Source organism: Gadus chalcogrammus, chromosome 12, assembly GCF_026213295.1.
Source record: "Gadus chalcogrammus isolate NIFS_2021 chromosome 12, NIFS_Gcha_1.0, whole genome shotgun sequence".
NCBI classification, from domain to species: Eukaryota; Metazoa; Chordata; class Actinopteri; order Gadiformes; family Gadidae; genus Gadus; species Gadus chalcogrammus.
The window spans coordinates 28,206,560-28,219,059 of record NC_079423.1 but is presented as its reverse complement, the minus strand read 5'-3'; the positions used below and the strand labels follow the sequence as shown (position 1 = coordinate 28,219,059).

The 12,500-nt window shown below is 39.9% G+C and overlaps 1 protein-coding gene across 1 annotated transcript; it reads left to right on the top strand.

Annotated features, from left to right (window-relative positions):
* Positions 1-1,837: 1,837 nt before the first annotated feature.
* Positions 1,838-3,708, top strand: dmrta2 (DMRT-like family A2). The gene is made up of 2 exons (XM_056604285.1): positions 1,838-2,294; positions 2,635-3,708. Exons 1-2 carry the CDS (start codon positions 1,838-1,840, stop codon positions 3,540-3,542), a joined length of 1,365 nt encoding a protein of 454 aa, XP_056460260.1. The 3' UTR covers positions 3,543-3,708.
* The last annotated feature ends 8,792 nt before the right edge of the window (positions 3,709-12,500 follow it).

Sequence of the window (12,500 nt, the reverse complement as noted above, 5' to 3'; positions counted from 1 at the left end):
AATCACAAGGCTGGACATGACCGGCTGGCTGGCATTTACACCGTCAGGTATTGATGGAGAAACCCTTTAACCTAAAGACATGGTATACTACTGCTAGCCTACTCCTTATACTACGTATACTAATTACACTAATACAAATAAGAATACAAATAGGAATACAAATTAATTATACAATCAATAATATACTTAATTATTATTTCAATAGTATCAAATATAACATATAATCACAAATAAATATGACACAAGGTTCACAATGAACAATTTATTTACAACGGTTTTTACTCTGAATACCTAGCTATTGCGCTTTGAAAAAAATTATCTATTATAATTATGAATCAAATATAAACAGCATTGATTCAAAAATGTTCATACGCCTTCAGTCTGCAAGACTCACATATTGTCACTAAAAAAGATCCACATGAGTTAACAACAGCATATCAAAGGAGGGACAACAAAGCCATAATTCCTCAATTATTAGGTTGATTTTTGAGTTGTGACTATAGATAATTAAGTAGCCTACTCAGCCAATACTGAAAATATGTTTTTAATAACAACATCGAATACGAAAACAGAAAAATGTATGCCTTTTTATTTTTGCTAAAACATTTCAAGATATAAGCTTTATTTCCAAGCTCAAAATGGGCTATTGCAAATAATAATCGTAATTGACACCTGCTTATCTTAACTGAAAGAGTGACATGACTAAAAACTACTTTTTCAATATAAACTAAATCATGTTTGCAACTATAGGGACACATTAAATAACCTCCAATTCACTGTTCTAAAACGGTTTAGGTTTGCCGATTATTTTGCCATCACATGTCTAAAGAAATGGGCTCAGCATTCAAGATTCTCCTATTAATGCCATCGAATGATTTCTGATTGATTAACAATAAAATAACTCATACTTACCACACATCTGGATGGGAATAAACACCAAATAGCGTCTTCTCCTTTTTTAATAATATACATATCGTTGCCAAAAAAAACAACAACATCTAAACGCATGATACTTTTAACTTCTTAAATGTAAAAAATATATAGGCTATAAGAGATGAATGAATGTATATTAAGCTATTTAAAGACGATGGCTCCAAAATCTGGCCCGCCACGTCTCCTTGTAAAATCAAACTAGCTTTATAAAACAGAAAAACTCATCGATATAAAACATGGGTATCGATTGAAGCTATCCGGGACTCCCGTACGATTCTACACACTTGATATCTGAAAAAAGATCTAAGGTGGACACAGTTGAAAAACCCAGCGAGCCAATCAGAGCGCTCCTTCCCCCTTCGGCCAATGACAGACGCCACATTGTTGTCGAATTGGTGTAATGAAAACGCAGGAGCAACAATAGAGAGGAGAGAGAAGGTCTGTATCCACTGGCCATCTCTCAGGAAGTTAGTGTCTCACGCTTCTGCTTCCAGTAGCGACCTCGTCTCTCTCTCTCCGACTTGGAGAACACCAACTTTAGAAGCCAAGCGAGCATGAATTCTCATCTCTTTGTTAACGATTTCTGGATTTTAATTTGACTGTAACGCCTTCAGTTTTTCTTCGTCCTGATTCAAACTTTCGTCCCGACACACCACGCTGGTCCTGTGCGTAAATCTCCCGACAGCTCGGTTAGTATCTGACCACATCTTTTTATTCTCAGTCGACAGCTAGGCTATCGTTGGCTTCACTTTATCGCCAAGACATGTTGGGAACGGTTCAGTCTGTCACGAGAAAATAAAACAAAGTTATCTTTAATAAAATCTGCGAATAAATCGTTCAACGCAACTTTTGACCATCACTCAAGTCAAGTAAAGTCGTGCTGTCACGGTTTAAAAAGGCGAGCATGGATCTACGACCGGAGCTCCCCACGGTGTCCTCGGCGTCTCAGGTGCACCACCACAGCTCGGCGGGGGTCTCCATCCCGGTGTCCATGGCCAGCAGCCTCCTCCGCGGCCCTCCGCTCCTCCTGCGCGCATCCGAGAAGTACCCCCGCACGCCCAAGTGCGCTCGCTGCCGGAACCACGGCGTGGTGTCAGCGCTCAAGGGCCACAAGCGCTACTGCCGCTGGAAGGACTGCATGTGCGCCAAGTGCACCCTGATCGCTGAGCGCCAGCGCGTCATGGCGGCGCAGGTGGCGCTGAGGCGGCAGCAGGCGCAGGAGGAGAACGAGGCCCGTGAGCTGCAGCTGCTCTACGGGACGGCCGAGGGACTCGCCCTGGCCGCGGCCAACGGCATCATCCCGCCGCGGCAGAACTACGAGGTGTACGGCTCGGTCAGCACCGACGGCAACTCTGGTGAGTGCGACGGAACGATGGCGCATATTGATTGAGTTATTGATGCTGTGTGTTAGTTATCGTTTTCTTAGATGTATTCATAATAATGAACACATCTGGCGTGCAAGGGGTTTGCTTAATGCATGAATGCTAATGTATTGCGTATTTCTGTATTTCGTATATTCCGTCCGGACTGTGAATCATTTAGCCCATTAGATATAAGTGAGATATTTGTGTATATTGATGTCGGGCGTTGCATGTCCGGTAGTTTGAAACCCATATCTTAGAACCCGTTCACAGCAATTCGTTTTCCCCTCATAGGCCTGTCATTCAGAACCGTTCTGATATCCTCTTGTTTGTTTAATAGATTCGAGCCTCCACAAGTACGAGCTGTTCAGCAAGAGCCAGCTGTCCGGGTCCAACACCCCGCCACAGATCGCGGGCAAGACGGTCTCCACCGACGGCGACTCGGTGCCGGGCGTCTCCTCCCCTGATGTCCGGCACGGCGGCTCGGGCTCCGAGAACGGCGACGGCGAGTCGTTCAGTCGCATCGGATCCCCCGTGTTATCCAAAACCGTGAAAGACACGGGCGGGGACACCCCGGGCTCCGTCAGTCCCCTAGGCTCCGACTCGGGCTCAGAGACGGACAAGGACGAGCTGGAGCCGTCCCCGTCCTCCGCGGCCTCCAGACACATGAACGCCATCGACATCCTGACCCGCGTGTTCCCCAGCCACAAGAGGAGCGTGCTGGAGCTGGTGCTGCAGGGCTGCGGGAAGGACGTGGTGCAAGCCATCGAGCAGATCCTCAACCACGGTGGCGGGGCGCACACCACCACGGCAGGCAAGGCCCGGGGCTCCGAGGGGGAGACGTGGACGGCGGAGCGGATGCTGCACCAGCCCACCCTGTCCTCATCCTCCGCCAGCAGCGCTGCCCAGCGGCCCATGCTGCCGGGGGCCATGACGCTAAGCAACCGCTCGGCCTTCTCCCCGCTCCAGCCCAACGCCCCACACTTCGGGGCCGACCCCAGTGCGTACCCTCTGGGCACCCACCTGGGGCTCAACCCGCTGAGGCTGGCCTACTCCGCGCACAGCCGGGGACTGGCCTTCATGACCCCGTACTCCACCACGGGGCTGATGCCCACCCTGGGCTTCAGACCCCCGATGGACTATGCGTTCAGCGACCTGATACGGGACAGGACTCTGTTGCACAAGGAGCAGGGCTACACGAACAGCCTGTACGGCCCGCTGGTGAACAACACGCCGGACAAACAGTGAGGGCTGCCCGTGTCTGCCCTGCCATGAACTCGGTCATGGTAGAATGACGCGTAAAGTAACGGATTCGTGTAGCCACAAGTGTTGAATGTGTTGGAGAAATCTTGTGATGTGTTTTTTTGGCCTACGAGCAGCTGTAAATAATATTATCTGACTTGTGGTCATTTTCTTTTTGTTGTATCTTTTGTGTAGGCCCTAATGTTCATAGTTTCCTTTTCCATGTACAAAGTGTTATTACACAATGCTATTTCAGCTGAGAATGTACATACACCTAATATAACGTCTACCCTCGATGAGATCATTTTAAAAATGAAAGTTGTTTCGTGGACAAATCCAGAATGCTCAGCCAGTTCCTGTACAGAGAAGCAGAGACGCAGCCAGGTAGCCATAGTCTGTTTTAAAGTTATGGACCCTTGCGTCGGTCTGATAGGTAGTTCCTATTCATCACTTTTTTTTTGTCGTTCAAAATAATTCGTTGCAAAATATAATAAATAAATGAAATAATGTAAACCCTCGTTCCAGAAAAACAACAATAGAAAAGGACTTTCAAGAAACTCAGTCTATTTTCATATTCATAACCATCAAATGACACGTGCATCATGCATCATCATCATCAGTATGTGATAGTTCGATTTGATTGGCTAAATGATGACATGTATGTTGCTGATATTAACCCCATGAATTACCTCCTGTGAACGTTTAAATAATGACGTGAGATTGCCACCTCCACTTTTCCCTACTCTAGTTTTGTTTTCTCCCTACTTTCGGATCATTTTCCACTGGCTGTATTATATATTGAATTATTGTAATATTAGCCTACTTATGCTATAAAGGATCTTTCATTTATAAATTGCTAGCCAGCTGCAAAATTATGTGGTATTTCTAAATGCCACATAATTGAAGTCGAATGATCTTCAAATGTTGCAAGCTGTACATGTCTTATTGTATGAATTTGCTTGAAATAAATGTTATTTTAAAGAAACCCTAAAAATAGTATTTCTTTTAAACGAATTATTATTTTTATGAATATTATTTTTGCTGTATTGTTTTTTATAGTAGTTTTATAAATATAATATGATAATACAAGTTGCTATTATTACTACTATTAATATTAATATTATTATTATTATTATTATTATTATTATTAGTAGTAGTAGTGGTTATAGGCCGAGATACATTATTGTTATTATTACTCACGTTGCTGACGTCAAAAAAATATGCTCATTGGTCAGCTGTCATGCCTCATGGAATACGGTTCACGGTCATAGCCCGAGAGAAACCAACCGTATTACCTAGAAAAGTCAAAAACATTAATAACATATTTATTATTATTATTATTATTATTATTATGATTATAATTTTTACCTCTCAGTATTTTAGGAGTTGCAAAGGAAGCTTCTGTCCTCTTCTGTGTGGCTACCAGCAGAAAGTGTGCGATTTTCCTTATGTGCCATTTATTTTTATCCAAAGTAATTCCACATGAATAAGTACATGTTCTCCAAAATATACGAAGTAGTAGAATAGTAACTCTAGAGCTGAACGATCCCCCAAGTTCCTAAAATAGCCCATCAAATGAGAACCAGTCTGCCGATACAAATTAAGAATAACTGCATTTGAATTTTATTATAAATTCGAAATTATATCTTGAATCGTGCATTTAGTGGAGACGGTGAAGCCCCTGAACGAGCAGGTATTGTCGGAGGAGGTGAGGTGTTCACCAGAGGAGCGAGCAGCTGAGATGCTCCTTGGTGCCCCGCCTCAGGCGTCCCGTCGTGGACTCAGGTCCCGAAACGGACCGGGACGGGGTCTGGAACAATTAATACAAAGAATAGTTAGCCTGAGGCGATTGGGCCGGGAAATTCACTCGACCTAATATATATTTTGTAGATAGGTAAATTAGGACTTTTCTGGACAGGACTGACTTAAAGCCAGTCGAAAAAAAAGTACATTTTTGGCAATTAACGGTCTTTTTTTTGCCACATTTAGGAACTATGGATCCAACGTTTGCAATATATTTTTTAATCTGTAGCGTCTTAAATCTTTTTTTAAGTGAGACAGAAACCCAAGGTATTTCGTCACTTTTTGACTTGACAGCTCAAATACAACGGTCTAACAGTTTAATGGTAGGCTATGACCTTTACAGGTAGCCCCACAGAGGGGTATGCAGGACACAATGTCCCAATCTAGCCTCACGCATGGTTTCAAGACGCCATGGAGATATTGTGTATTAGAAGTTAATTTAAAATATATAATATGGTCCTATTAGCGTAATTAACTTTTCGTAGACGGAGAGCGCGATCAGTGACTTGGTTTTTCCAGGACCATGGGTTGCGGCAGAGTCGCCAAACCGCCTGCGCTCCCGGACTAGCGTCCACGCATTAACTGGTCCGAATAATTAAGCTTTTCTCCTGATCAGACATATTGAATTGAGTTTGTCCAAAGTTAGCTCACTCGATTAATGCCTTCTCAAATCATTCAATTTCCAGATAAATCGTCCTAAACTTAAGTGGTGTGTAATTTTGTCGGCTATAGGTAGTAGGCCTACCTGTCTGAGCACTGAAGTATCGAGGCATCTGTTTATACATACAACACAGACAAAGAACACATGGCCGCCACTCAGCGAGGGAAGGAAACTCACATAGGCCTATACAGGCAATAGCGTAGCAGGATGGATGGATGGATGGATGGATGGATGGATGGACGGACGGACGGACGGACGGACGCAGGGACGGACGGACGGACTGATGAGAGAGAGAGAGAGAGAGAGAGAGAGAGAGAGAGAGAGAGAGAGAGAGAGAGAGAGAGAGAGAGAGAGAGAGAGAGAGAGAGAGAGAGAGAGAGAGAGAGAGAGAGAGAGAGATAGATAGATAGATAGATAGATAGATAGATAGATAGATAGATAGATAGATAGATAGATAGATAATAATATCGTGGCACAATAATAACAATGCAAAAAACCCTCAACCTAAGCGCTACAATTGACCATAATGTTCCCGCGTAATTTCCTATTTGAGTTTAAATATAAGTTAAATAAATATATGTTTGCAATTGGCAGTTTGCAATCATGAAAACATTGATGTTATAAAAAGCATTCATGCTTTGTACCTCTAATCAATTGTCGCTTTTATTTGTCCAATTTGAACATATGCCTATTCACTGTAGCTTTTTCTGAGTTATCGGCTAATTCAATGGCGCCATCTAGCGGCCATGGTATGTCAGTGGGACGCTTTTGTATTATGTTACCAATATGGATAACGATTCCTGTTATTCCTGTTCCTCTTGTATCGTTCTCCTTTAACACAAATAATGGTTCTGATGAAAATGAAATGGTAAAAGATTGGCCTGGTGGACGATTAATGTGATGTGGAGCGTAAATATGTGTGTCAAATGTCGGCCTAATTGTATTATTTTACTGTTTACTATTATTTTACTATTTTATTTATTCGGGTGTAGGTAGGCTATGTATACCAAGAAAATGATTGGCCTACAAACATTAAAGAGATTCAATATATTATTATATTTCATGTCATTATTGTATTCCTAAAATTGTATTAATTTCTTAGCTACCATCTCAATCATTGTGTGTGATGGTTTGTCATGCAGGGGTGTCCTCCTCTACAAAACCTCTACAAAACCTAGGGTTAGGATAACATAACAGAACAGTGCATCGGTGTTACATGAATATGGTGTTATGGCGTTACAGTGTTACAGTGTTATGGTGTAACGTGCTACATGCTAAATGTTACAGTGTTACATGGCTACATGTTACAGTTTACAGGGTTACAGGTCACAGGGCTACAGGTTACAGGTTACAGTTGACATGCTACATGCTAAATGTTACAGTGTTACATGGCTACAGGTTACAGGTTACAGGTTGCAGGTTGCAGGTTACAGGTTACAGGTTACAGGTTACAGGTTACAGGTTACAGGTTACAGGATAAAGTTGACATGCTACATGCTAAATGTTACAGTGTTACATGGCTACAGGTTACAGGTTACACGTTACTGGTTACACGTTACAGGTCTACAGGTTACAGGTTGCATGTTACAGGTTATACTTGATGTAAACGAGTGTTACCCCTTGTGTTTTTTTTTTTGTGTTTTTTGTTACCCCTTGTGTTCTCCTTATGGTTTTTTTCATGACGACCAAAGAAAAACGACAGTGTCACCCCTCATATTTCATTTGATAAAAACGACAGTGTTACCCCCTATGTTTTAATGGAAAATATCAACAGTGTTACCCCTTATGTTTTTTTTCATGACGACCAATAAAAAACAACAATGTTACCCCTTATGGTTTTTTTCATGACGACCAAAGAAAAACGACAGTGTCACCCCTCATGTTTCATTTGATAAAAACGACAGTGTTACCTCCTATGTTTTAATGAATAAATATCGACAGGGTTACCCCTCATGTTTAATTTGATAAAAACGATAATGTTACCCCTTGTGTTTTTTTCATGACGACCAATAAAAAACGACAGTGTTACCCCTTATGTTTTTTTCATGACGACCAAAGAAAAACAACAGTGTCACCCCTCATGTTTCATTTGATAAAAACGACAGTGTTACCCCCTATGTTTTAATGAATAAATATCGACAGTGTTACCCCTCATGTTTCATTTGATAAAAACGATGATGTTACCCCTTTTTTGTTTTTTTCATGACGACCAATAAAAACGACAGTGTTACCCCTTATGTTTTTTTCATGACGACCAAAGAAAAACAACAGTGTTACCCCTTATGGTTTTTTTCATGACGACCAATAAAAAAACAACAGTGTTACCCCTTATGGTTTTTTTCATGACGACCAATAAAAAAACGACAGTGTTACCCCTTATTGTTTTTTTCATGACGACCAAAGAAAAACGACAGTGTCACCCCTCATATTTCATTTGATAAAAACGACAGTGTTACCCCCTATGTTTTAATGGAAAATATCGACAGTGTTACCCCTTATGTTTTTTTTCATGACGACCAATAAAAAAACAACAGTTGGACCCCTTATGTTTTTTTTCATGACGATCAATAAAAAACAACAGTGTTACCCCTTATGGTTTTTTTCATGACGACCAAAGAAAAACGACAGTGTCACCCCTCATGTTTCATTTGATAAAAACGACAGTGTTATCCCCTATGTTTTAATGAATAAATATCGACAGTGTTACCCCTCATGTTTCATTTGATAAAAACGATAATGTTACCCCTTGTGTTTTTTTCATGACGACCAATAAAAAAGGACAGTGTTACCCCTTATGTTTTTTTCATGACGACCAAAGAAAAACAACAGTGTTACCCCTTATGGTTTTTTTCATGACGACCCATAAAAAAACAACAATGTTACCCCTTATGGTTTTTTCATAGACCAAAGAAAAACGACAGTGTCACCCTTCATGTTTCATTTGATTAAAACGACAGTGTTACCCCCTATGTTTTAATGGATAAATATCGACAGTGTTACCCCTTATGTTTAATTTGATAAAAACGACAGTGTTACCCCTCATGTTTCATTTGATAAAAACGACAGTTTTTTTTTTTTTCATGACGACCAATAAAAAACGACAGTGTTACCCCTTATGTTTTTTTTCATGACGACCAATAAAAAATGACAGTGACTCTTGTGTTTTTTTTTCATGACGACCAAAGAAAAACAACATTGATAACCCCTATGTTTTATTTGATAAATATCGACAGTGTTACACCTTATGTTTATTTCATGACGGCCGATAAAAAATGACAGAGTTACCCCCTATGTTTTAATGTCTACGTTTTTGCGGAAAACCGAACCTGAGCTGTTTAGAGTGTTAACCTCCGAACTTATCAATGCACCATCAAGGCACTGAATAAAGTCATCACCATGGTTATACTTGACTTTATAATTCACATGAAATAGAAATATGAGTCTTCCAACAGAGGACATCAACCGGTCTTGAACCCCGGTCTCCAGGGGGTCAGCTCACAGCTCTCTCCACTTCCCACTGATATTTGTAATTAAATTATGTCTGAGGTTATATATGACAGTGCAATAGACATGATAGCATTACGTTTAAAATTAAAGATATTGTGTTTTCCACATAAAATTGAGCCACGGACTCCAGTGGGTTAGGCAGAGTGCACTCCACTGCACCACTGAGGCGATGACAATGCACAATAATCAATCATCAATAAAGAGGATATACATGACATTAAAATGTATGTGTGTATTTCCATTATTTCCCTTATGTTTTTTTTTCATGACGACCAATAAAAAAACGACAGTGTTACACCTTATATTTATTTGACAAAGACAACAGTGTTACCCTTTATGTTTTTTTTTCATGACGACCAATAAAAACAACAGTGTTACCCCTTATGTTTTTTTTCATGACGACCAATAAAAAACAACAGTGTTACCCCTTATGTTTTTTTTCATGACGACCAATAAAAACAACAGTGTTACCCCTTATGTTTTTTTTCATGACGACCAATAAAAAAACGACAGTGTTACCCCTTATATTTTATTTGACAAAGACAACAGTGTTACCCTTTATGTTTTTTTTCATGACGACCAAAGAAAAACAACATTGATAACCCCTATGTTTTATTTGATAAATATCGACAGTGTTACACCTTATGTTTATTTCATGACGGCCGATAAAAAATGACAGAGTTACCCCCTATGTTTTAATGTCTACGTTTTTGCGGAAAACCGAACCTGAGCTGTTTAGAGTGTTAACCTCCGAACTTATCAATGCACCGTCAAGACACCAAATAAAGTCATCACAATGGTTATACTTGACTATATAATTCACATGAAATAGAGATAAGAGACTTCCTACAGAAGACATCAACCGGTCTTGAACCCCGGTCTCCAGGGGGTCAGCTCACAGCTCTCTCCACTTCCCACTGATATTTGTAATTAAATTATGTCTGAGGTTATATATGACAGTGCAATAGACATGATAGCATTACGTTTAAAATTAAAGATATTGTGTTTTCCACATAAAATTGAGCCACGGACTCCAGTGGGTTAGGCAGAGTGCACTCCACTGCACCACTGAGGCGATGACAATGCACAATAATCAATCATCAATAAAGAGGATATACATGACATTAAAATGTATGTGTGTATTTCCATTATTTCCCTTATGTTTTTTTTCATGACGACCAATAAAAAAACGACAGTGTTACACCTTATATTTTATTTGACAAAGACAACAGTGTTACCCTTTATGTTTTTTTTCATGACGACCAATAAAAAACAACAGTGTTACCCCTTATGTTTTTTTTCATGACGACCAATAAAAAACAACAGTGTTACCCCTTATGTTTTTTTTCATGACGACCAATAAAAAACAACAGTGTTACCCCTTATGTTTTTTTTCATGACGACCAATAAAAAAACGACAGTGTTACCCCTTATATTTTATTTGACAAAGACAACAGTGTTACCCTTTATGTTTTTTTTCATGACAACCAATAAAAAACAACAGTGTTACCCCTTATGTTTTTTTTCATGACGACCAATAAAAAACAACAGTGTTACCCCTTATGTTTTTTTTCATGACGACCAATAAAAAACAACAGTGTTACCCCTTATGTTTTTTTTCATGACGACCAATAAAAAACAACAGTGTTACCCCTTATGTTTTTTTTCATGACGACCAATAAAAAACAACAGTGTTACCACTTGTGTTTTTTTTCATGACGACCAATAAAAAACAACAGTGTTACCCCTAATGTTATTTTTCATGACGACCAATAATAAACAAGTGTTACCCCTTATGTTTTTTTTCATGACGACCAATAAAAAACAACAGTGCTACCCCCTATGTTTTTTTTCATGACGACCAATAAAAAACGACAGTGTGTTTTTTTTCATGACGATCAATAAAAAACAACAGTGTTACCCCTTATGTTTTTTTTCATGACGACCAAAGAAAAACAACAGTGTTACCCCCTATGTTTTAATTGATAAAAATCGACAGTGTTACCCCTTATGTTTATTTAATGACGGCCGATAAAAAACGACAGAGTTACCCCTCATGTTTTTTCCATGTTGACCAATAATAATCTACAGTGGTACCCCTGTCAACGTTTTTCCCGGGATCCGAACCTGAGCGGTATAGAGTGTTAACCTCCGAACTTATCAATGCACCATCAAGACACCGAATAAAGTCAACACAATGGTTATTAACTTTATCATTCGCATGAAATAGAGATAATAGTCTTCCAACAGAGGACATCAACCAGACTTGTACCCCGGTCTCCCGGGGGTTAGCTCACAGCTCTCTCCACTTCCCACTGAGATTTAAAATTTAATTATGTCTGAGGTTATATATGACAAAAGACAATGTGCAATAGACATGATAGCATTTCGTTTTAAATGAAAGATAATGTGTTTTCCACCGAAATTGAGCCGCGATCTCTAGTGGGTTAGGCAGAGTGCACTCAACTACACCACTGAGGCAATGACAATACACAATAATCAATCAACAATAAAGATTATTAAATCAAGGGAAATCTATTATTTCCCTTGTTTTTTTTCATGACGACCAATAAAAAACGACAGTGTTGTTACCCCTTATGATTTTTCATGACGACCAATAAAAAACATCAGTGTTACCCCTTATGGTTTTTTTCATGACGACCAAAAAAAAAAGACAGTGTCACCCCTCATGTTTCATTTGATAAAAACGACAGTGTTACCCCTCATGTTACATTTGATTAAAGCGACAGTGTTACCCCTTGTGTTTTTTTTCATGACAACCAAAGAAAAACAACAGTGTTACCCCCTATGTTTAATTTGATAAATATCGACAGTGTTACCCCTTTTGTTTTTTTCATGACGACCAATAAAAAACAACAGTGTTACCCCTAATGTTTTTTTCATGACGACCAATAAAAAACAACAGTGTTCCCACCTGCAGGACTTCATTATTCCGTTTCGTCCTCCTCGACCCCTCCGTCCATCAACAGCGT